This window comes from Camellia sinensis, chromosome 1 (genome assembly GCF_055761805.1).
Source record: "Camellia sinensis isolate YWXY chromosome 1, ASM5576180v1, whole genome shotgun sequence".
Lineage (NCBI taxonomy): Eukaryota > Viridiplantae > Streptophyta > Magnoliopsida > Ericales > Theaceae > Camellia > Camellia sinensis.
The window spans coordinates 83,337,586-83,361,861 of record NC_138961.1 but is presented as its reverse complement, the minus strand read 5'-3'; the positions used below and the strand labels follow the sequence as shown (position 1 = coordinate 83,361,861).

Below are 24,276 nucleotides of genomic sequence, written 5' to 3'. Positions count from 1 at the left end.
AATATAAGGTTTGATGATGATCAATTTATTAGCTCCTTTTTTTTTTTTTTAGATCGGGTAATGTTTGGTTATTCTACTATATACATGCTTGTCTCCACAATTTAAAATTTTTTTAAATATCGTAAAGAATCTAATAATTTTGCTTAATAATATTAAAATAATGTATGAGTTTTTATTAATTTTTTGTAAAACCTTGGGAGAAGTGAGTGAAACTATTTGAATATATAAGGGAAATCTTAAAAATTTTTACTCATAGTACATGACATCAGCATGACGTCATCATATTCTGTTAGATAAATTAACCGAAGACAACAAACATTTTAATGAACTACCAACATTTAAAAACAAAAAAACTAGCAAGTGGAAATTATAATTTGTCCAGGAGTAAAAACATGTGATATCTTTGCTTAAATTTTATTGACTAAAATAATAAAAACTACTATTTTTGTGTCTCAATTTTAAGAAGCAATTGAACTAATATCTTGAAATGAGTGGTATAAAACTTATACTTTGTTGGAGGTGGATTCTTTCCTGTCCATAATCTAGATTGAAAGGTGTTGTTTGAACCTATAGGGATCGCCACAAGTACCATTGCGATGGTTTGAATCATTCATTTTGTCGGGCACTTCGTGTATATTATCTACACAAAAATTAGATCAATTCGAGAATCGTCGCCTATTCAATTTATTGTGTTTCTCACCCAAAAAAAATTTAAAAATAGACAAAATTTGTGTTTTTAAAAATAGACCATTCATTTTATTTTTTTTTTACAAACACAATAAATTGAATAGACTACTGAGAGGGGAATTTGTGCCTAACAAATGGGCTAAGAAAAATAAGGTTTAGGCTTTGTTCTTGACCTAGCAACCAGGCCGCAAAGTCCTCAGATATGACCGACTTAAGTTACGGGCCGAGGTAAGCGAGTTGAGAATGACATTCTTGGCTGAGGTAAAGATCTCGGCCGAGTTACATCGGCATCTCCAGAGCATGGCCAAGCTAAGGTTGAGAGGATGAAAGGGCTCTCAACCGTGCTATGAGTTTTGACATAAGGGTTATTTGAGGCTTAATCGAGTTGTTAGCTGAGCAAGTTGGGTTGGAAAAACTATGCACGATAACCTGGCGGAGCCATTCCAATCTTGAGGATATCTAAGCCCGGTCAAGGGAGAATTAGCTCGATAGTAGCATGCTACGTGGCCCAATTGGAGCGCGAGAAAAGAAGCCCACCATCTGTACGTGTTAATGCCGTTTGGCTGTTTTGCCGATGCTATTTGACAATATTGACGCACACGCGTATAAGATAAAGAGAGAATAGTATATCTACGCATCCAGGAAAGGACGAGCAAGGTAGTGCACGCACAAACTATATAAACCCCGCGGCATTTCCATGCAACAGGCCTAAAACTTTCCTTACACAGAGCTACCTTTGCTTTTGTCTTTCTTCTTTCTCTAAGGGTGCTAACTTGATCATCATCCGGCAACACACCTACCGAGTACCTCACCGTCGTCGTGTTTTCAGGTTGAATGACATCACTCGTAGTAATGTGAGGCTTAAACGAAAGGAGTCCAAAAGTAAAGAATATTTGCTCCCCATACAATTGGCGTCATTTGTCAAAATCCGACAAACAAAACCTTGACCTCCAAGCTTTTCTGATCACTTTCTATGGCAAGAAATGACGATGTTTTAAAGGCCGTTATCGACGGCATTACGCCAGAGTCAATTCGGCGGTGCGATGACTTGCTCGCCGCTCTAACGATGGCTGGTTTGGAGACCTCCACACGAGGGCCTCCAAAGATGCGTGAGACAAATACGCAAGGAGTTCTGGGCACTCATTGAGCCCAGAAGAGCAGCGCCAACAGTGAGAGGTGCACATTCAAGACCTGGAAAGCAAACTAAATGACCAAGACGCCATCATCAGAAAGATAGCGATAGAGATAGAGGCCATGAAACCCCAACTGAAGAGAAAGGACATTGCTGGAGTGGGAAACCACAATGAACGCGCCTAGTCCCACTATTCTGGCAGTCGGAGTAGGCGGCCAACTCCATCACTTTCCATTTTGAAGAGTTTCAGAGCAAATGACTCTGTCACACTGGCAGAGTTGTCTCACACTCGAGACAACAGTTATCATCCTCCACGTCCATCGACGACTTCGAGATACTCATATTCAAATTGATTGGGAGATCTGAGATATATTAGAGGAGCGAGCACGCCAGCAAGAGGCTTAGAGGGTGCCGACACTACAGTGTTTGGGCCCCGGAGGTCATGCCAGTGAGGAGTTCACAACGCCACCACCGCGCTTGGCGGCGCCCATACCACTAGATAGGGATTTGGTGAGGCTGAGTGCCATCCCTTTTTCTCTTGAGATAGAAAACACACCACTTCCCACCAGGTTCCACTAGCCAAAATTCACACTCTATGATAGAAAAACTGATTCATATATTTACGTAAGTCACTTCCGACAAGTTATGTCTTGACATAGGCAGAATGATGCATGGATGTGTCTTATTTTCCAGTCTAGTTTAGGCGAATTGGGCCTAAAATGATTCGAGAAGCTACAGGAGAAGAGTATTAATAAGTGGCAACAATTAGCGGAGGCGTTTGTCACCAGATTTAAGACAAACACCAAAATGCCTAATAAAGTTGACTATCTTTTGGAAATCAAGATAGAACTGAACGACTCTTTGAAGGCGTACAACGCCAAGTACTAGGAGACATTCAACAAGATCCTTGATTGCCCGACTAACCTAGCAATCACTTAATATAAGCGCGGTCTTCCAGTCGAACATAAACTCAGAGACTCACTTACCATAAGCCAACTATCAATTGTGGAGTTGCACAAGCAATGCATCAATGAACACATCCAAGTTGAAGATGATGCGGCCATAGCTACCGTGAAGGCAAATCCGATAGTGGCAGACAAGAGAGTTACGGGAAAAGTTCATGTGGTCGAACAGGAAGAAAACCGTCTGAAATATCGCGGAAGAGAGCAAAACTACTGAAACAATAGCAATAGCAAGAATCGCAACTCTGACCAGGCAAACTCCGCCCATGATGTCGCGGAGGATGCTAAGAGAAAACTGAACACCCAAACAACCATCACCACAATCTTTGTAGCACCCTGAAATGATAACCATAATTCATTCCATTACAATTATTAAATGACAATAATACCATCTCACAATAATCATCCATCAACAGTACATATCTAAATATGATAACTTTACATTCATATGATCCAATTTTACAAAAGATGGCACATACAACTATACATTCATAAGCCTCAACCCTGAATGTACAGCATGTGCCACAAGTTAATGGTATGAAATAAAAGTTAAACAAATATACAAATGCCCTAATGGCTACAATTTTCCAAGACAATACTTTGTTACAATAAAAGTGATTTTTAACTCAATACAGCTTAAGCCGTAGGCTTGTACAAAATAGTTGCACAATAACAAAAAGAAGACCTTGGCTCCAGGTCCTCCCAAGCTAAGTGTAATAACCCGACCCTCGTACATGCTTTCTGGTATGCTTTTAGTCCCTTATTCTGTGCATTTATATGCCTATTGAGAAATTCCGTATGAAATTAAGTTTGATTAAGTGGATCCTATGAATATAGGTTCATATCTGTTGAATAAGAAAAGTATCTGTCACAACTAGAATGTTTGAATCAGAAATTGGAAGCCTTAGGGGCTTAATTATCTGAAATTGATTTTATATATGTGTTCAGCATAATTTTTAGGTAATAATAAGCGTTTCTGTGAAATTTCAATTTGGGATAATTAAACGAATGATTTTTGTCCTATTCACTTTTATGTATATCTATATATCCTTGCTCTTTAAACACTTGTTTTGGGGAAGTTCATTTCGTAAATATCACCTGGGAGAGAATAAAAGAATAAGAGAAGAAGGAAAAGGGGAAGTTCAACAAGAAAGGAGAATTGGGATGAAATTAGGAGGGTTTTGGAGATTCTTGAAGCTCAAGGTATGTAGAATTTATTTTACTTAACTCCTCTTTGATATGGTAAGAATTTCTTGGATAATCATGCAAGTTAGTGTGTGTATGTATGTGTATTATTTGTAAAAGTGAAGAGGTGTTTTCATCATTTAGTTAATGGTGTTAATTTGAACTATGTAAAGGAAATCACACCTTATTGTTGATTCTCCATGCTTGATTACAATTAGGAGTGAGATGAATATATCTATGTATTTAGATCAGGTAAGAAGCAAGTTTTGTTTATGGGTTTGTGAAGTAAAGATCTAGTTCACATCTAGATTGTTATGTGTTTGTACCTCCTAATTACATGATTTTTGAACCATGTTTTAGCAATCAAAGGGTTTATTTTGAGCCTTGTTAATGCTCATCAAGAATGGGATTTGGTATGAATTTCGGAATGTCAAACAGAGGCCAGGCCGCATGTGCAGAGAAGAGGTAAAAAAATAGGTTTCCATTCTACTTTTGGGCACTCAAGCGGTCGGGTTCTTCCACTCGAGCGGAATTGGGCCGCACGAGCGGCCAAAGTGGGCGCACAAGCGGCCACCCTTGTTTCAGCTTATGCTGAGTAACTTTGAATAAGCATATCTTTTGCATCCGGACTCCGTTTTGAGTGATTCTTGAGCCTAAAATCAAGCCCCGGAAGTCTAGTTTCCAATGGTGGTGGTCCCATCCCCAAATTCTAAGTACAGAAATAGTTATGTCCAATTTAGTGATGACTGTTAATTATCTGTTTACCGGTTTGTACCGTTTCTTCGTCTGGACCATTTTTCTATCGATTCCTCCTATCTCTATGGCATGGATTATAACTTGTTGAAGTATAATGATCTTGGTACAACCATGGCTAATTGATTAAGTGGTCAAAGAGAATAAGTAAAGGATCGATTATTATCTCATATTATATGTTGTACATTGTGCTTGTAGATCGAGACAAGGGCATCGTCCCATTACTACCTGGAGCCGATCACTACGAGTAATAGTACTACAAATATATATTATTTACCGTTAATAATTATTGTTATTAACATTCTGTTCTCCTTGAGCAATTATGTCAACATGTGTGTTGATTGGGAATTGATGTGAACATTGAAAGCTTTAGCACACATCGATATGATTTTGAAACCATTCTGCATTTCGACTACAGTTAACGGTTATCGGTAATGCGCTATAACCTATAATTACCTATGTTTTCGCATAAGAACTGCATACAAGTTATTCTTGTGACATAGATATCTACCTAAAAGGGGAAACATAATTGGATAATTGGATAGAATCATGGATAGTACTATAGTAGTGCGGTTTCTTACTGTTAAAAGACATTGTTGATGTTCTGTTATCTGTAAATTAACCTTATTGACTCCTAGTGAACAAAAGGAACCATGATGCTTGTGTACCCCAAATCATTCTGTTTGCCAATGATGAAGCAAGACTATTATGAGGTATATTGTTCTGTACCTATTGAACGCACTACAATGACACATGTGTCTTCTATCAAAAGTGTTATTAAAATTCTAATATACGCGAGACGATTATGTCCATTTGTAATAAACCATGAGGTGATTTATATACACTATAGTGTGACGATATTCTCATGAATTTGGAAGTTATTCTGTTCTGTTTATTCGTTCTATTATGTACTTTGTTTTGTTAATTCATTCCGTTTATGATATGGCATGATGAGACCTATTGATTTCTGGTATGGAACAAAGTGTTGTATGGAACTAAGTGCTACACTTAAGTGGAAGCCATCTCTAGAATCCGTGCGAGCCACCTCTTGAGTCCATACATGTATTTCTGGGCCAATGGCCGTTCTGATATTTCTGGGCCAATGGTCGTTCTGATATTTCTGGGCCAATGGCCGTTCTGATATTTTTGGGCCTATGGCCGTTCTGTATCTGTTAGGCCCATGGCCGTTCTGTACATTACTAGGCTTAAAGCCACTCTATTAAGAAAACTGGACCCATGACTGTTCTAGAAGTAATTACAAAATGTAGTTAATCGTATGCCTCTGCAGTTATATGCTTTATTATTCAAGTTAAACATTACATTATTTTTGTACTATTATTCACTGAGTTCCGTTCATTCTGTATTTTGTCTGTTTCTGTAGGTAATCAACCGGGAGACCAGTCCTAACCCTTAAGGCTCGTCTCTCTCCTGTCAACCTCGGTGTGTCTAGGCACTTAGCTGAAGCCCGTGCATTTTGTAAAATATTGTTAGGTTTTTGGCTTATGCTTTGGTTGTCTTTCATTAATATTTTTGCTATACGCCCAATTGTGGGGCTAAGTCAAAGTATATGTGTATATTTTCTGTATATTATTTACCTAATGTGATGTTGTGATCCTGGCATAATAGTGGTAGCTCAATGGAATAGATTTTTGTTATCAGGTGCTTCCGTTCAGGCCCCATATGTTACATATATTGGTTTTTGTCTGTTTCGGAAGTGGACATACCCAAAACTTTTAGGGGCGGTTTTGGGGTGTGACACTACAGCTTTGGTGAAGGCATATCATCAGCACCTAAAAATGGTTTTCCATATAGGGTAAGCCAAAGCCTAGTAGGGATTCTCTAACATAGTGTATAAATCTTAACAAAGTTATAAAGTGAATGCATATGCAATGCTCGCGTCAAAATATTTTATATCTCTTTCCAAAACTATGCAATGTCAGGTTTATATAACAATTCATGAATTCATTTCCTTTACAATAGAAAACAAAGTAGTGGATACAACACTGGGAATCTCTAGGTACGTGTTTGCAAGTAGGCTATACAAATACTACCAATTGCCATTTTTAACGGTACTAACCAAAAGGCTCGGCACCTAACCGCATGGGTTTCTGGACTTTCATCAAGAACACACAAGCCAACAATAATACCACAACTACATCCCCTACCTAGATTCACCAAGGTATTTACCCTTTTTTTCTCAAAACAATAAACATTTTCAATGTGTTAAGTATGTAACAATGCTCAATGCAAATGGATGAGAAATTAGTTTCAATTTTCCTAATTCTCATGCAATTTCTACAACAATATCTATCCTCCACCGATAGCCAAAAACAGATATCTCTAAATAGATACATAATTTTCAATAAAAATAAACTTTCCACAATTTCAAGATAGAAGTGATAATGCATATCCAACTCCACCATCATCATCATCATCATCATCATTCCAATTTCATAAAACCCAACATCATTTCCATCTCCTCTTTACAAAATCAAATATTCACATTTTATGGCAAAATCTCCTTTTCTTTATAAATCAATTCCAAGGATAAAATATACCATTTTATCACAACCCAACCACAATTTCAATTCCACAACCATTTTCAAGAATCCATTTGAAAACCCCTCTTTTGATTTCAAAACCAAAACCCTAGATTTTTATCCAAAAATTCCCAAATCACAATCTTGTTTAGAAAAGCAAATAACTATGTTAAAAATCATACTAAAGTGTGGAGAAATCCCCACCTCAAAGCTAGAAGGCAAGGGAGTGAGTGGAGAAATCTTGACGAAGGTCGAAAACCAACTTTGTTCCGATTAAAATGAAGCTCTAGGTGAGCTCTACTTTTTTATCAAAGGTACTAAGGTGTAGAGATCAATAGATTGAGAGTATTTGGATATTAAAGATGAGTTTTGAGAGAGAAGGTCTAGATTTAGGGTTTTAAAAAAGCATAGAGAGACAGATATGAGAAAGTGACTCAAAAAGTGAGTTTTACGAACTGATATATGCGCAGACCACTCGAGCGCAAGAATGGTTGCTCAAGCAACTAGACACAAACGAAGACACCGTTCGAGCACAAGAATGGTCGCTCAAGTGCACAGTGTACCCCTTCTAATAGTTCAGACCTATAAAAGTTCGCTCAAGCGCAAAAAGTGTCGCTCAAGCATAGATATCAAACTCTCAGTAGTTTTGCAGACTGTAAAAGACTTCTTAAGCGCAAGAAACTTCACTCTAGCGAATAAGCAAAATTCTTGGCCAAGACTCCTTTGAAAAATGAACTCCCAACTTGTTTCAAACGCAACCACAATGCTCACACAACCCGATTCAACAAGGAACAAGATGAACAAGGACATGAACAATCAAATAAGACAAGGAATCCCAGATGCAAAACAATAAATGGGTTGGGTCTAAACCAGAATTGTTATAGTCTTCAAAATTCCAATTTACCGCATCTTTAACGAGATCCATGACGAGGCATACGTCCGGTGGGAGATGCCTAAAAAGGCTTTAATCCGAGGTATTGCTACACCTATTATGACAAGCAAGGGCATCGCATAGAAAACTGCGTGCCTTTGAAACAACACTTAGAAGAATTGGTGGTAGCTGGGCATTTGGACCGGTACATTGATAGAGGCATCAAAGCCATGCCTCAAGGACAAACTGAACTTAACCACTTAGCCGCCTTAGACGTCCTTGCCCAAGGTGTTATCAATGTAATCCATGGGATCATTGAGCCAACGCGGGTATGTGAGCTCAGCTGGATGATCAAGAAAGCTGAACATGTGACGAAAGTTCTGTCTGTCTAGCCTACCGTGAAGAAAAGGAAGACTAAAGTGAAAGATGTCCTTGCCTTCTCTAGTATAGATCTGAAGCGAATCCAAACTCCACACAACGACACATTGGTGATCACGTTGCACGTTAAAGACTTAGACATCAAACACATTTTAATCGAGTTAGTCAAAATAATGTATTATGATGATCTCAAACAGCTTAAGCTGGAACACAAAGACTTAGCCCCAGGAACCTCGCCACTGGTTGGCTTCAACTCATAACAAGAATGGCCGGTTAGGAAGATTATTCTACCAGTCAAAGCGGGGTATGTTGTCAAGCAAGTGGAGTTTTGGGTATTGAAGTTACCCTCAACTTATAACCTAATCCTAGGCAGATGATGGCTTTATGTCATGCAAGCAGTGTCATAAACTTCCCAACAAGTAACGAGGTTCCCCTCTGCCACTCGAATAATAGAGGAAGTATGAAGTGATCAAGTCATGGCCAAACAATGTTTCATAGCCGTAAATATAAGCTGAGCAGCTAAAGGCTTCGTGAAAATGATCGAAGGACTGGAAGATCAGAAGGTCCTAGACGATGTCAGCAAGAAATTTGAAGGTAGGGTTGTTGAAGACTTGGCAGAAGTAAGAATCGACGAAAACAATTCGAGCAAGTTCTTTTGCTTAGGTCATCTTTGTCTGCCCAAGAGCGATTGGAGATTGTGGACTTCTTGGTGACGAACATTGAAGTGTTTGCATGGACGCCTTACGACATGCTTGGTGTCGATCCAAACTTCATTTGCCACTAACTCAATGTCTTTCTAAACGCCCGGCTAGTCATACAAAGTATAGCAATTCTGGTTTGGACCCAACCCATTTGATATTTCAAATCCATGTTTCATTGTCTTATATAGTTGTTCATATCTTGTTTCCCCTTATTTCTCTTTGAGTTTGGCTATTGGGATGTGTTGGTTGCGCTTGGATCAAGTTGATAGCTTGTTTTTCAAACTATTACTGTTAAGAATTTTGTTTCTTTGCTCGGGTGACACATATTGGGCTCGAGCGATTTTTGTGAACTTCTAGTATTTTTGCAGGTCTATAGAGATACTAGGAGTTGGCATTTTTCGCTCAAGCAGTATTTCTTGCGCTCGAGCAGTGTTCACTCGGGCGAGCCTTCTTGTGCTCGAGCGGTGGTTCTCTGTCTGTAAAACTTCTAAGAGTTAGTATTCTTCGCTCGAGCAAAGCTTCTTGCACTCGAGCAGTGTAACTTTTTATCTCTGGTCGCTTGAGCGACACTTCTTGCGCTCAAGCAATCTGTACGTATATCAGATCATAAGAAGCCACTTTTGAATCACTTTTTCATCTCTCTCTCTCTCTCTCTCTCTCTAAACATTCTAAAAACCCTAGATCTACACCCCCCTCTTTCTAAAACTCTACTTCTCTCTACAAATACACCTAGATCCGTCAAGTTCCTCACCCGTGTCCCTTTGTTAAAATGGTAGAACTCGACGAGGGCTTCGTTCTAATCGGAGCAAAATTGATTTTTAGCATCTTTGAGTTTCCTACACTCTTTCTCTCATCTTCTAAGTTTGAGGTATGGATTCTTCACACCTTCTATGAGTTTTAACTTAGTTATTTGCTATTTTTAAACAATATTGTGATATTGGGAATTTTTGAAACAAACCTAGGGTTTTGGTTAAAGATCAAAAGAGGTGTTTTCAAATAGATTAGTGAAAATGATTGTGGTGTTAAAAATAAAGTTGAGTTGTGATGATGTGGTTGATTTTGATACTCAAGATTGATTTTGGAAGAAAATGGATTTTGCCCTAAATGTCTCAACTGTTGATCTTATATAAATAATGAATTGATGTTGTTAATATGGAATTGGGTTGATATCGAGGAGGTTAGTGGAGTTGGATATGTATTATCACTCATATCTTGAAATTTGAAAAGTTTATCTTTATTGAAATTGTTCATCTGTTTAGAAATATCTGTTTTGGGCTATCATGGAGAATAACTATGATTGTTGTAGAAACTGCATGAGAATTAGGAGAATTAAAATTATTGTCTCATCTATTTGAATTGAGCATCATTTCATATTTATACATTGGAAATGTTTATCGTTGTAAGAAAAACTGGTGAACTTGGGAAATATGTATTAACTCGTTGAAATAAGTTGGCCTGAGTGTCCATGGTGAAAGTCCTAAAAATCACATGTATGCGTGGGTGCCGATCCCGCGAACGAAATTTTCGTGAAATGGCAGTAATGCTTATATAACCTACATTTCCGTGGGTGCTGGTTTGCGGTTTCCCGCAGATGAAATTTTCGTGAAAGGTTGTATTTGTTTTGAGGTTCCCAGAGTGTGATTCACTGCCCTATTTTCTATTGTAAAGGAAATGCTTTATGAATTATGATATTAACTTGGCATTGCACGGTTTTAGAAAGAGATATAAAATGTTTTGCCACAAGCATTGCATATGCATTCACCTTATATCTTTGTTAAGATTCATATACTATATTGGATTCTTTCTACTTTGCTTTGGCTCACCCTATATGGGAAAAACATTTTAGGTGCTGATGATATGCCTTCACCAAGGCAATAGCTTGGGAGGACTTGGAGTAAGGGCTTCATTTTGTTGATTATTGTATATGTTTTGTACAGGCCAAGGGCCTTTAACTGTATTGGACTTAAATCTATGTTTGTTGTAACCAAGCACCATCTTGAAAAGTTGTAACCCTTTAGGGCATTTCATATTTATTTAACTTTCATCATATTTCTTTGTTATGTAACATATGCTATAGATTCAGGGTTAGGCTTGTGAATATATATCAGCATATGTTACTATTTTGTAAAACTTAATTGGAAACTAATGGAAGATAATTACTTTATCATTGTTGTCACTTATTGATGTTGTCGATGGGTTATTGTATTTATTTCGGGACATTACACAAAGAACACGATGATCAGCACTTCATCACATCGAGGTGTTGGCGGAAGAAGTTAAAAACTTATTAAAAGAAGGGGTCATCCAAGAGGTGCACTACCCACGGTGGATTTCTAACACGGTAGTTGTGCCCAAAAAGAATGAAAAATGAAGAGTCTGCATTGACAACAAGATGGTCAACAGAGCTTGCCCCAAAGATAGCTTCTTATTGCCTCGAATCGACTAACTAATGGACCTTACAGCCGAGCACAATTTCCTTGATGCCTACTGCGGCTACCACCAAATGGACATGAATGAACTAGACTAGGAAATTACTTCTTTCACGATCCCAAGTGGATTGTTCTGGTACAAAGTCATACCCTTCGGGCTTAAGAACGCTAGGGCCACCTTTTAGAGAATGATTACTAAGATGTTCACCCCTCTACTTGGCCGGACTATCGAAGTATACGTTGACGACATGGTGGTCAACAGCAAGAATAAGGCCGATCACCTGATTGATCTAGCTGAGGCATTCGCGATCCTCAAGCGGTACAAGTCACTCCTTAATGCGTCTAAATGCGCCCTCAGCATGGAATCAGGAAAGTTTTTGGGATTCTTTGTGACCAACCGAGGAATTGAGGTGGATCCCTCCCAAATCAAGGCCATACAAGAGTTGAAAAGGCCAAACTCAATGAAGAACGTGCAACATCTTGGTGGAATAGTAGCCTCGTTTAATAGATTCATAAGCCAATGTTCAGATCATTGTCGTCCTTTCTTTCAAGCTCTAAAGTCGAAGTTCTCGTGGGATGAGAAATGCGACCGAGCATTGGTAGACCTGAAGACATACTTGTCATCTGCTCCACATCTCATAACGCCAATGACGGGTGAAGAACTTTTCCTCTATCTCATCGTATCTCAGCATGCCATTAGTGTAGTGCTCATTAGGGAAAAAGACATTTAACACCTCCCAATCTTCTATGTGAGCAAAACATTTCTTTCAACAGAGTCAAGATATTTGTCATTGGAAAAGTTTGTCCTAGCACTAATGATGGCCTCCAAGAAGTTGGCGCACTATTTTCACGCTTACATGATCATAGTGTTGACTGAATTCCCATTGAAGGCCTTGTTTGAGAGAGCAGACTTTTCCGGTCGAATCTTGAAGTGGGCAGTCAAATTAAGGCAATTCGATATCAAGTTTCAACCTAGAACCGCTATCAAAGCCTAAGCGTTAGCCGACTTCATCGCAACGTTCTCACCAGGGATTCACCCGATTTTCTCGGTGGATCTTACAGACACAACCAGATACAAGAGAGTGGGCACCACAGAAATTGCAAAGCCTACTATCCCTTAAACATATCCCACCAAGTCAACGGAACTAAGTGGAGACGTCATTAAGTAAATTGGAAAGCCTATGCTCCCTCCAGTCGATCCCAATCTACCAGCCGAACAAAACGGGGAAAGCATTACAAAAGTTGCACGCCAAACAGCTAACTTACCAATTGAAGAGCAACCAGGACCTAGCAATGCACTGGTGAGTTTGGAAATAACAAGATAACATGTTGGATCCAACAACGCATCGCTAAGAGGGGAAGAGGTCATGCAAGTTGCAGTCAATAATGGCACACTTGAAGCAGAAATAGCTGAGGAATCAAGCAAAGATATGGCCCCGCGGACAGTTAAGTCGAGCAATAAAGATAGAGAACGCTTGACTCTTCAAAAATCTCAAGATCCTTCAGAATGTTGAAAGCTGTTCGTCAGAAAAATGTGGAAACTTTTCGTCGATGGCACTTCAAATAGGCATGGTGCTGGACTGGGTGTAGTTTTGATCTCGCCAGATGGTCTAACCATAGAACATTCAATCACACTTGGGTTCCCAGCATCAATCAACAAGGCTGAGTACGAGGCGTTGCTAGCCAGGCTAAAAAGTGCACTCTGACTAAAAGCATCCAAGCTAATGGTTTATAGCAACTCCCAGTTCGTTGTCAACTAAGTATCTGGAGAAGACGAGGCGAAAGATGGCAGAATGGCCAGGCCCTAGTAAGGAAGGAGCTCAAGAAGTTTCAAGTGATAAAAGTTAAACAAATTGGCTGGGAATGGAATAGCCGGGCAGATGAGCTGGCCGATTTGGCTTCTATGGCCAACAAATCAACACCCAGCCCTCGACTGGTTGAATTCTTCCAAAGGCCTAGCATTAAAGAACCAGAAGCGGTAGAAGTCCTTTGTATCGAGCTAAGGCCCTCTTGGATAGACCCTATCATAATCTTTTTGAAGGATAGAGTTCTGCCAACCGACAAGAAAGAAACAAACAAAATTCAAGCAAAGTCTAAGCGGTTTTGGTTTTTCCCATCTGGTGCCTTGTACAAAACTTCCTTCACAGGGCCATACTTGAAATGCGTCCATCCAAGCAAAGTCAAAGCCTTTCTTTTCGAAATCTATAAAGGCATGTATGGAAGCCACATCGGTGGAAGATCTCTAGCTTATCGCGCTACTTCACAAGGGTATTGGTGGTTGTGCATGCAGACCAATGCACAGAAATATGTAAGAAAATGTGAAAAATGCCATAAGTTTGCACACCAGATTCATCAACCGGCCAGAGAACTCCTTCCTCTTACAAGTCCTTGCCTATTCACAATGTGGGGGCTAGACATAATGGGACCACTCCCAACCAAGCCAGGCAACTGCAAGTTCTTCATCGCAGTAACAAATTACATCACCAAATAGGTAGAAGCTGAACCTCTAGCAGCCATTAAGGAGAAGGATGTGAAGAAATTTGTCTGGAAAAACGTGATAATGCGGTTCGGAGTCCCCAAGACCTTGATCTCCGACAACAGCACCCAATTTGATGGAAAGTTGTTTGGAGGATTCTACGAGGAGTTAAAGATAGAATTCTACAATTCAACGCTAGCCTATTCTCAATCAAATGGCCAAGCCGAAGCCTCAAACAAGGCCATTGATATATTAAGGAAAATACTAGAGAAAGCAAAGGGAAAATGAACCGAGGAACTCCCTAATATCCTCTGGGCCTACCGAAGAACACCAAGACATTCGACTAGGGAGACGCCGTTCGCCTTAGCATATAGTATGGAGGCATTTATCCCATTGAAGATCGACATGCCTACCATCCGAAGTGAAAATTTTGAGCCAGACTTAATGTCACGACCCAAACCTTCCCCTACAAGTTTGGACATGACCGACCTGTACTTAAGCCTCAAAACTAAATTTTCATAATTTTTTTATTCAATATTGGGGCCTGAACGGAAGCAAATATGAAATCAAAATTTAACATCCATTGAGCAGTGTCTACATGCCAAGATCTTAATACATTATATCATACATGAATACATAACATTTTCATATACCATTCATACTCATTGAATCCACACTTGTAAGTCTATATACAAAGGGTAGTAATCCCAAGATTACATATTAATAATATATCCAAGACAAGTCATCCAAGCAAAACATGCCACCATATGGGACTTCACAAAATAAAACAAAAGGTCCCTTCGGATGACTTGACAAAACAGGTCCAACAAGAAGGGCTCCTGGAGCTACCCTAGGGTTGTCCTCCGAGCTGATCACCTACATAAACATACATAAATATAGAGTGAGCAAGGCTCAGTGAATAATAGCAATGTAAAGAGGCTATGAGTATGAGCATAAATTTGTAGTGCATGATCGTAGGTCATAAGTCGGTCTTACTTATATTTTCATTTTTGAACGGCCTCGGGCCCACATAAGATAGAACGGCCTTAGGCCCAACGTAATACAGAACGACCTTAGGCCCATTGTAGTAACGAAACGGCCTTGGGTCCAACATATTAACAGTTGTTCGGAACATTAGAGGGTAGATAGAACATCGCCATGTCCCCATTTCCCTCGGCCTTAGGGCCACCAATCATAAGTAATTCATATCATAACAGCCTCGGGCCCATTATTCATAATTGAAGCAAAACGACCTCGGGTCCATTTCTTATGCCATTGTTCATTCATTTCCATCAAAATATAATTCACATTGTGTATACCATTGCCATAAACACAATTCTTATCAGGTGAATGTGTGTTATGCCATTCATGATCAAAAATATACAAGGTGTACGTGCAATACATAAATAAAACATATCATTACACTACTATTACTCACAGTGATGTGAATGAGCAATGGTTCCCTCTGGCACGTGACCTACACAAGGCATATACACACAACTTATAAGTTATTCACTTTTCCTTAGCCTTTTCTTATGTCCGATTCGTAAATTCTCATTCAGTTTTAAGCATTTTAAAAGGATCGAATATGTACATTATCAGTTTCAAAGGGTCAAACAGGGGAAAGGAAGCTGGCAGAATTCCTTCCCATTAGCCACACTTGCAGGAGTCTCCCACTGCACGTACGGGAAGGTGCGCTGCACGTACGGCCCACACGTGCTTTTATTACAGTAAGTCCTAATCTGCCTCTCCTGTTTTCCGTACGTACGGCTGTGAGCCCCACGCGTGTGGCTATGCATCTTGCACATGTGGCCATGGGCCCCACATCTGCGGTTATAGCTCTGTTCTGGGCAGTCCAAAAACTCAATAATTTCAACTTTGGAGAGACAATTCAAGGCCCTAATCCAAGCAATTACATATTACAAACATTATATATATTCACAATAATTATAAATCCCAAGTCCAAGTAGATTATAACTCATCTCAATTGCATATTTACAAATCAAATTCCCACATTTCATTCATTTCTTCATCTTCTCATGCTTGATCAAAATAGGTGCATATAAAAGCCAAAGTATGCAAATGTAAAAATGAGAAGGTAGTTCCTTCAAATCAAAATAGACTCTAAATACAAGAATCCACTCCCAAAGTAAACAAAGACAATAAATCTTAATGATTTTCATGAATATTTTCTCCCACAAAATCTTTATGGCAAAACCCTAACTTATAAGGCTTGAATCTCATCAATTGAAAAAAGATTAAGGGTATTAGAGTTGATTTACACTTACCTTGAGTGAATCCTTGAATTAATCTTCAAGTTTCTTCAATCTTGTACTTAGGTTGAGCTCTCTCCTCTTTTCTCCCTTCTATTCTTCTCTTCTACTCTAGGAGATATTTTTGATCAAGTGTTGCCTCTCACTCATGGTCTCATATACCTAACTAAGACTTACTTTTATTTGAGCCCACAAAGAAAGTCTAACCATGGTTAGTCTAATTAACTCAATTTAATTCGTTACGAATCGAATAAAACTGAATATAATATCCTAAAAATCATGCTAATCATAACGGCAAAGTCAATTTCGGGTTATCGCGCCTCTAAGGCTTTCAATTTCTAATCCAAATGTCTCAATTTCAACAGATTTTTCCAATAACCGACAAATATAATGTCATAAGCATATAATTCACATAATTAAACACAAATTCACATGAAATTTCGCATCAGGCATATAGGCACACATATAATTAAAATTGTAAAACATAAAGAAGGGTCGGGTTATTACACTTAAATGCGAAAGCCATTACCCTAGAATTGGACCTTGTGGAAAAATGGACAGAAAATGAGTTAATCCACGTTGTGGCATATCAACAGGAGCTGTCCAAGAAGTACAACAAGATGATCCATCCCAAACAATTCAAAATTAGGGATTGGGTTTTTCACAAAGTGATGGGCAACACCCTAGTACTGGGCAAACAAAAATTGGGAGCAAATTGGAAAGAACATTGCAAGATAACCGATTTGGCAGGCAAAGGGGCTTATTACCTAGCAAATTGAACTTCTTGCCTAGCTGATGGGCAACACCCTTATTCAACTCCAAGCTTATTACCGAGCTGATTTTTGCTTGGCAAGTTAAATTGATGTTTTATTCAACTCCGAGATCATCACTGAGCTGACTTCGCTCAGTAAGATGAGTTGGGTTTTTGTTTCTTAAAACACTTTGTGTAGCACTTGTGTCCTTTAAACTATTGAAGAGTGTATTTAATTCCTTTATTTTCATTTTGCGAGTCTTTAGAATTGTTTTATTTTGGTTTTGGAGGGGTACAATTTGATTTAAACTTGTTAGGATTGTTCGTTCACACTTGTTTACGTTGAAAAGTTCTTTGGAAACTTGGAAAATTTGTTCTGGGGTCAACAATTGCCTTTCTGGAGGTTGACACCACTTTGTTGCCTTACACTTAATGCCTCTACTGGTTTTTGGGGTCGACACCTAAGTTCCCAGGGTCGACCCTTCCCTTGTTGTTTTGTTCTGGGTTGCATTCTGAAATAAAGGGTCGACACCACTGGTTCCACAGGTCGACCCTTGTCCTTTGCACACATTAGTGTCTCAACTTTTCTTCCTAAGGGTCGACACCTCTATCTAAAGGGCCGATCCCTATGAGTAAAATTTCAGATTTTTGGTTCGATTTTGGGGCTCTACTTTTGGGGGTTTGACTTATTCTTTTCTTTGACTTTAGGGCTATTATTCTACCACCATAAATAGGCCCCAAACATACTTTTCTCATTCACTTTTTTCTTTTTCTCTCTCTCTCTTTCTTCTTTACACCGTGAATCTCTCTCTCTCTCTCTTTTTCTTTTAGAAACTCACCTTTTTCACTTAGATCTCTAGATCTACTCACGTAGAGGCATCCTTCCACCTTGGTCCTTTGCGAAATATTGTAGATCTCATCAAGGGCCTTCTTTTAATCCAAGAATTTAGTGGTTTCATCGACTTTGAGTTTTTTGGAGTTCTCCTCTTGATCCAAGAATTTCGTGGTATGATTTTTACCCTTATTATTTGTTGTTTCAAAAGATCTATGGATTTGGGTGTTTTGGGTTAAACTTAGGGCATGGATTTTGAAATGTCAAAGAAAAATTTTTCAAACGAGTTTTTGAACAAGGTTATGATTTGGTAAAGTTGGCTGAGATATGTTGACATGGTGGTTTTCCTTTACTCAATAGTGATTTTGAAAGAAAATGAGGTTTTGTGAAATTGGGGGATTGTTGGGCTATGATTTTGCTACTACAGTTATTTTTTGGTAATCAAAATTGCATATGGATCTCCCAAAGTGGAAAAGCCTTAATTTGTAGACAAACCCTACATGATATTGTTTTGGGAGTTGGATTGATTTGTGGTAAATGGTTTGGTTGAAAAGGAAATGGTTGTAGGATTTTGGAAATGGATGTTGTTACTCTCTTGGAAAAATATATCTATATGGTTATCTTTTAATTCTTGCATTAGAGATAACTGTTTTGGCTATTGATGGAGGATAACATTGCCGTGTGTTAGGAATTGCATGTGGATTAGGCAATTGAAATCATTCGTATCATGGCGCATGTAATAGATTTTAGAAATTGAAACTATATGTTTTGAAAAGAGGTTTTGGAAATTCCTACATTGTGTTTTAGAACATTTGCATTGTTTTGGAAAAATAATATTTTGAGTTACATGTATTGTACTATTGAAAAGGGTAAATAAAATGGTGAATCTGGGAAAAGGTATGTATCACCAAATCAAGTTAGCTTATGTGTCCAGGGTGAAAGTCCCCAAAACCACGCGTATACATGAGTGTCAGCTCCCACGGACGAAATATCCATTAAATGGCAATAGTAGGGCTTGCATAGCCTACGTTTACATAGGTCCTGTTTGATGGTTTTCCGCGGATGAAATATCTATGAAAGGTTGTATGTGTTTTGGAGATTCACCTATTTATTTACTATTATGTTGGTTTGGAACAAGATATTTGGAAAATGGTTTTAAAAATGTATTTGATGTTGTCTAGCGGTGTATTCACATTTGATTTAGCAATGTATTTGCTAGTTGGCATTGAGGCACCAGGATTGGTTTTTGGAAAGGGATTTTATATCAAACGGGTGATTAGATCTCAGAAAACATTTTGATTAAACGTAAGGTTTTGGTAATTGGAAGAAAAGGATTTTATTGAGAAATCAAATGGATTTGAGAATGCATTTGGGCATATTGTATATATGTATTGCATCATGATCATTTATACTGGTGAAGGATGTTTAGTTTTTTGAAATATTCTCTACTGGGCTTTATGCTCACCCTATGTGGCTGGTGGTTCTGTTATTTGTAGGCCAAGGGCCCCTTTATATTATTTATTGGTCGTGTGCCATTGTTGTAAGGGCTACACCCTTGTATATGATGTAAGCCTCAAGGCGTTTAATTTGATTTATAACATATGTGCATGTTTAGTAACAGAACATCCATTCGACTTAGATCTTGTATCTAGGAATGTAGAAAATTGGATAAACACATATATTGTGTGATTATATAATACTCATTTGTATGAGAGTTGTTATCTATTGTTCATCGTCTGGTGGTTTATTCACGTGAGCCGGACCTTGTAAATCCGGGATGTGACACTTTACCGAGCTGATTTTGCTCGTTGAGAAAAGATATTCAAATTTCCATGCCGATGTGATGATGCTCGGCCTAAAGTGAAACATGCACAACTTGGAATCATAGATGGAAAAAAATTCATGTGATTTTCGTTGATAGAAAATTTAAGTACAGAAGTAAGGGCATCGAGCCCGATTACATCCATTGCCAAACACAAGAAAAGGAAAAAAAGGTAAAAATATACAAGTTAAACTAAAGGAGAAAGATCATTAGTGAAATCATCTCCAGTCGTAGCCTTCTCCTATTCGGCCGCAGAGGCCTCTTTGCCCCCACCAAGCTCCTCTTGAGCGGCTTCGTCTTCTTCTTCGATCTCCTCATCCTCTTGCAATGCCTTGAAAATAATTTTTAACATAGGGGATCGTGTAGGCCGGTAGGAAGTGAGGAATAAGGAGTAGTGAACACCTCTGTCGAAGGCTCGTGCCAAAGCTTCTCACAAGCAACCTTCTAGTCGAATTTGAAGAAGATGTTCTTGGTGGTGTCGACCTACTTGGTATAGCTCTTATCGGCCTCTTTGAAGCCCTGGTCTTGAGCTTCCTTCTCGGTGTCAGACTTCTCTTTTCTTAGTTTCTCCAACTCCCCGCACCGCATCCCTTTCCTGCTCGACGTTACCAAGCTGGCCAAGGAGTTTAGCATTTTTAGCATTTGCCATCTCTAACGAGGCTTTAGCTCAACCCAGCTCGGTTTCAAAGTAATTTCCTTGCGTGGTTGTGTCAACGACTTTCTGCTGCAGCTTGACAACTTGGTCCATTACAAGATGGGTCTTTTGAATTGCCTGCAAGACGAAAATGTTAGAAGGCGAGACCGAGCAAACAGTTAAACGATTTTTATAAGAATACTTACCCTAGCCATGGACTTCACCGCAGACTTAACCATCCGGGTATCTGGGACATGGTCGCTCCCCATTATGACGGCTAGCATCAACAACGCCTTAGTCAGATCAAAGGTAAGAAGGTGGTCTTTGTCCTTAATGATGGAAGCACTCACCGAGATGTTCTTTCCCCGGTGCTTCAGCTTGGACTGCCAGGTAGGCGTCTGTTCAACCTCGTTAATCATCTCTTCAATACTCAGCTCAACCACTAGCTCGGCCGAAAAATCAGTCATGTAGCCCTCTTACCAACCCAGGGCAATTCTGTGCTGATGGATTGGACGGCGGTGGAGGCCAAGGCTAGCACGGTTCCTGAACCTTGACCAGCAGTCGGCATAAGCAGTGACGAGTTGGCCAGTGGGTCAAAAGAGGTAGCAGTGATAAGGTTTTGATTCTGTTTATCTTCGTTATTTATTCTTCCTCATTTAAACGGATAAGTGGAACATCTGGAAGGATTGGATCTAGCGGAAGAGAAGGTTCTGGCAGGAAATCTATGACTTTGCTTTTTTGCTTCGCCAAATATCGGTAGCTCGACACATAACCGAGGAGATCGTGGCAGCTGTGCTTCTTGTATCTTAACACGACCCTCACTGCGTCCTCGTTCGAGTAAGGATACAAAGCTTGTAGCTTGGCAATACCTGTGAAAGAAAAGTCATTAGTTTGGAACAACGAATCCAAACAATTTGACTGGTCAAATTTAGCTTACTTGTTGAGCCTTGATTTTTCCTCAGCGGTCTCATTGTTGCCGATCACCTAAAAGAAGTTATCGTCATGCAAGTCTTTGTCCGGCGTGTTGGTCACCAAGTGTTCACGACCCTATCTTATTTTCAGGTACCAATTAAAACCATCTGTTGTATGGCTGAACGTGTATTGCCGCAACATCTCGGCAAGACCTAAATTTAGATCAAGCCAACTGTTCAACTCAGCAACCTCGTTTATTATTTGGAAAGTATATGCGGATACTTGTGTAGAGCACAACTCGGTCCGTCTTAAGAACTCACAAATCAAGGGTTGTACCGGGAAGCAGAGTCCTTTTTTTACTGTGGATAGCACAGTGAAGGGACAAGCATTCTCCATACCCTAAGGAAGGATTTCTTCCTTGCCAAGTTCAAAATGTACATTGGCTGGAACGTCGTAATCTTTGAGAAACTCATCCATTCCACCTGGATTGTTTACTAGGAAGCAATAGCGCCCCCATAGAGCTCGGTTTTGTTTGCTCGACGAAATGTATTGGCCTAGTTATGAACTGCAACTACTCGGACTTTGAGAGCGCTTCTGTTGGTGTGCCTAGTCTCCAAAGATTCTACATGGTGGAAAACCAAAGCTAAGTTCAAATAATAACGCGGTCGCACGGGCAAGCTGGTTCTAGCTCGGTTATGCAGGTGAGCTCGGTTTTAGCTCAGTTGTGCAAGTGAGCTTGGTTTTAGCTTGGTCGCACATATGAGCGATTTTAACTCGGTCGCACAAGGCTCAAACAAGTCTCCCAAATGCTGGATCACAACTTGGTCGCACAAGTGAGCTGGTTTTAGCTTGGTTGCACGAATAAGCCAGACGTTAGCTCGGTCGCACAGTTGCCTAGTTGATTAGGTTATGCTACAATCCGGTCCTCTTCGTGAATATTAGACATAAAATTTACTCGATCATCTTAAAATTTTGGATCAAAAATTATACTTTTGCCTGATTTGACCCAAAATTCCTATGTTGATCTCTGACGACGATCCGTACATCGGAGGGCAAAGAATATGAGGCCATTTAATATAGTCAAGTTTAAAAAGTTGACTGTAATATAACAAAGAGGCTAGTATAATAATGCAAAGAGAAAAAAACTTTACTGCTATATGGATTAATTCCATTAGATTGATAGATTAATAGACAAATCTTCTATCTCCAACCTTTTTTGCTCACTTACATTAATTTACCCCTCTATTATACTATGATTTTTGGATTGTGATTTGACTCTTGATTCTAATCGTGTCATATATATAAAGATAATTTGAGTTGAGACAAAACAAATAAAAGAGATTGGGAACAGAAGATTAGGTCTTAAATTTGTGAGCATTGATCCACGGTGGTGCTGGATTTATCAAAAGCATTTGGCTATTTTCAAATTATCATTTTAATTTGAAAGAATTTGGTAAATTTATTTTGGAATCAATTTCAGTGATTCGAATCGTTCACTTTTTAGAACTCATTGAGTAAAATATTCATGCAACAAATTAAGATGATTCAATATCGTTACCTATATATTTTAATCATATCTTGGCATTTCTTTATAGAAAATATGTACATAAGTGTTGGACCATTTTAATATCTTTTATTTATTTATTTTTATTTATTATTTTGTCTTGTTCATGAATCTCATTTTTGGTAAATGGAGATTTATTTTTTTTGGTGACCATTTGTTTTGTTTATGAATGGAGATTAATTAGAAGTTCATGGACTTGGTGATGAGTTAATATTTGGAGACTCTCCCTTATCTCTAGTTTAATGGTCATTATTATTTTTTGGTGTAAATTGTAAGGTCCTAGTGGCCTATAAATAGTTCCTCTCATCTACTCTTTTCTACACCAACTATTGTTTATACTTGAGAGATTACTAGCCAAAGAACCATGTTTTTTGGTAGAGCTTTGGGTTCAACATCTTGTTCAGAGTTGGCCTAAACCATACGACAAGTGGTCGGGTTGTTGTATCCTAGATGGGACAAGTCATAGTTTTGTGACTACTACATCGGTATTTGGGTTCTTTATACCGCAGTGGGCTTGATCTCCTTAAAGAAAACGAGATATCCATGCCTCAACCTAATCTATTTGTATCTCATTTTCTTTGCATTATTTATCAATAAAATATAATTGTTCCGATATTTTCACCAATAATTTTAAGGAGATCAACCATGGAACAAGTACCAAAAAAAAACCAATAATGTAATTGGAGATCTCAACAAGCCTTTCAAATTCAAGGGAGTTCATTTTAAGAGGTGAAAAGGAAAAGTTCTTTTTTACCTCAACCTTTTGAAAGTTGCTTATGTTCTTACCGAGAAGAACCCAAACAAAATCCCAACCGAGGAGATAAATGATGAAGACTACGAGGCACATGAAGCGAAAGTGGCTTCCTACAATACAGATGAATATTAATGTTGTTTTGATCTCCTAAAACAACATGTCTCAACCTAATCTATTTGTATCTCATTTTCTTTACATTATTTATCAATAAAATATAATTGTTCTGATATTTTCACCAACAATTTTAAGGAGATCAACCATGGAACAAGTACCAAAAAAAAACCAATAATGTAATTGGAGATCTCAACAAGCCTTTCAAGTTCAAGGGAGTTCATTTTAAGAGGTAGAAAGGAAAAGTTCTTTTTTACCTCAACCTTTTGAAAGTTGCTTATGTTCTTACCGAGAAGAACCCAAACAAAATCCCAACCGAGGAGATAAATGATGAAGACTACGAGGCACATGAAGCGAAAGTGGCTTCCTACAATACAGATGAATATTAATGTTGTTTTGATCTCCTAAAACAACATGTCTCAACCTAATCTATTTGTATCTCATTTTCTTTACATTATTTATCAATAAAATATAATTGTTCTGATATTTTCACCAACAATTTTAAGGAG

General features: G+C 38.7%; 1 protein-coding gene across 1 annotated transcript; it reads left to right on the top strand.

Annotated features, from left to right (window-relative positions):
- Nucleotides 1-11,886: 11,886 nt before the first annotated feature.
- Nucleotides 11,887-14,402, top strand: LOC145804886 (uncharacterized). The gene is made up of 3 exons (XM_082900219.1): nt 11,887-12,318; nt 13,374-13,946; nt 14,130-14,402. Exons 1-3 carry the CDS (start codon nt 11,887-11,889, stop codon nt 14,400-14,402), a joined length of 1,278 nt encoding a protein of 425 aa, XP_082756345.1.
- The last annotated feature ends 9,874 nt before the right edge of the window (nt 14,403-24,276 follow it).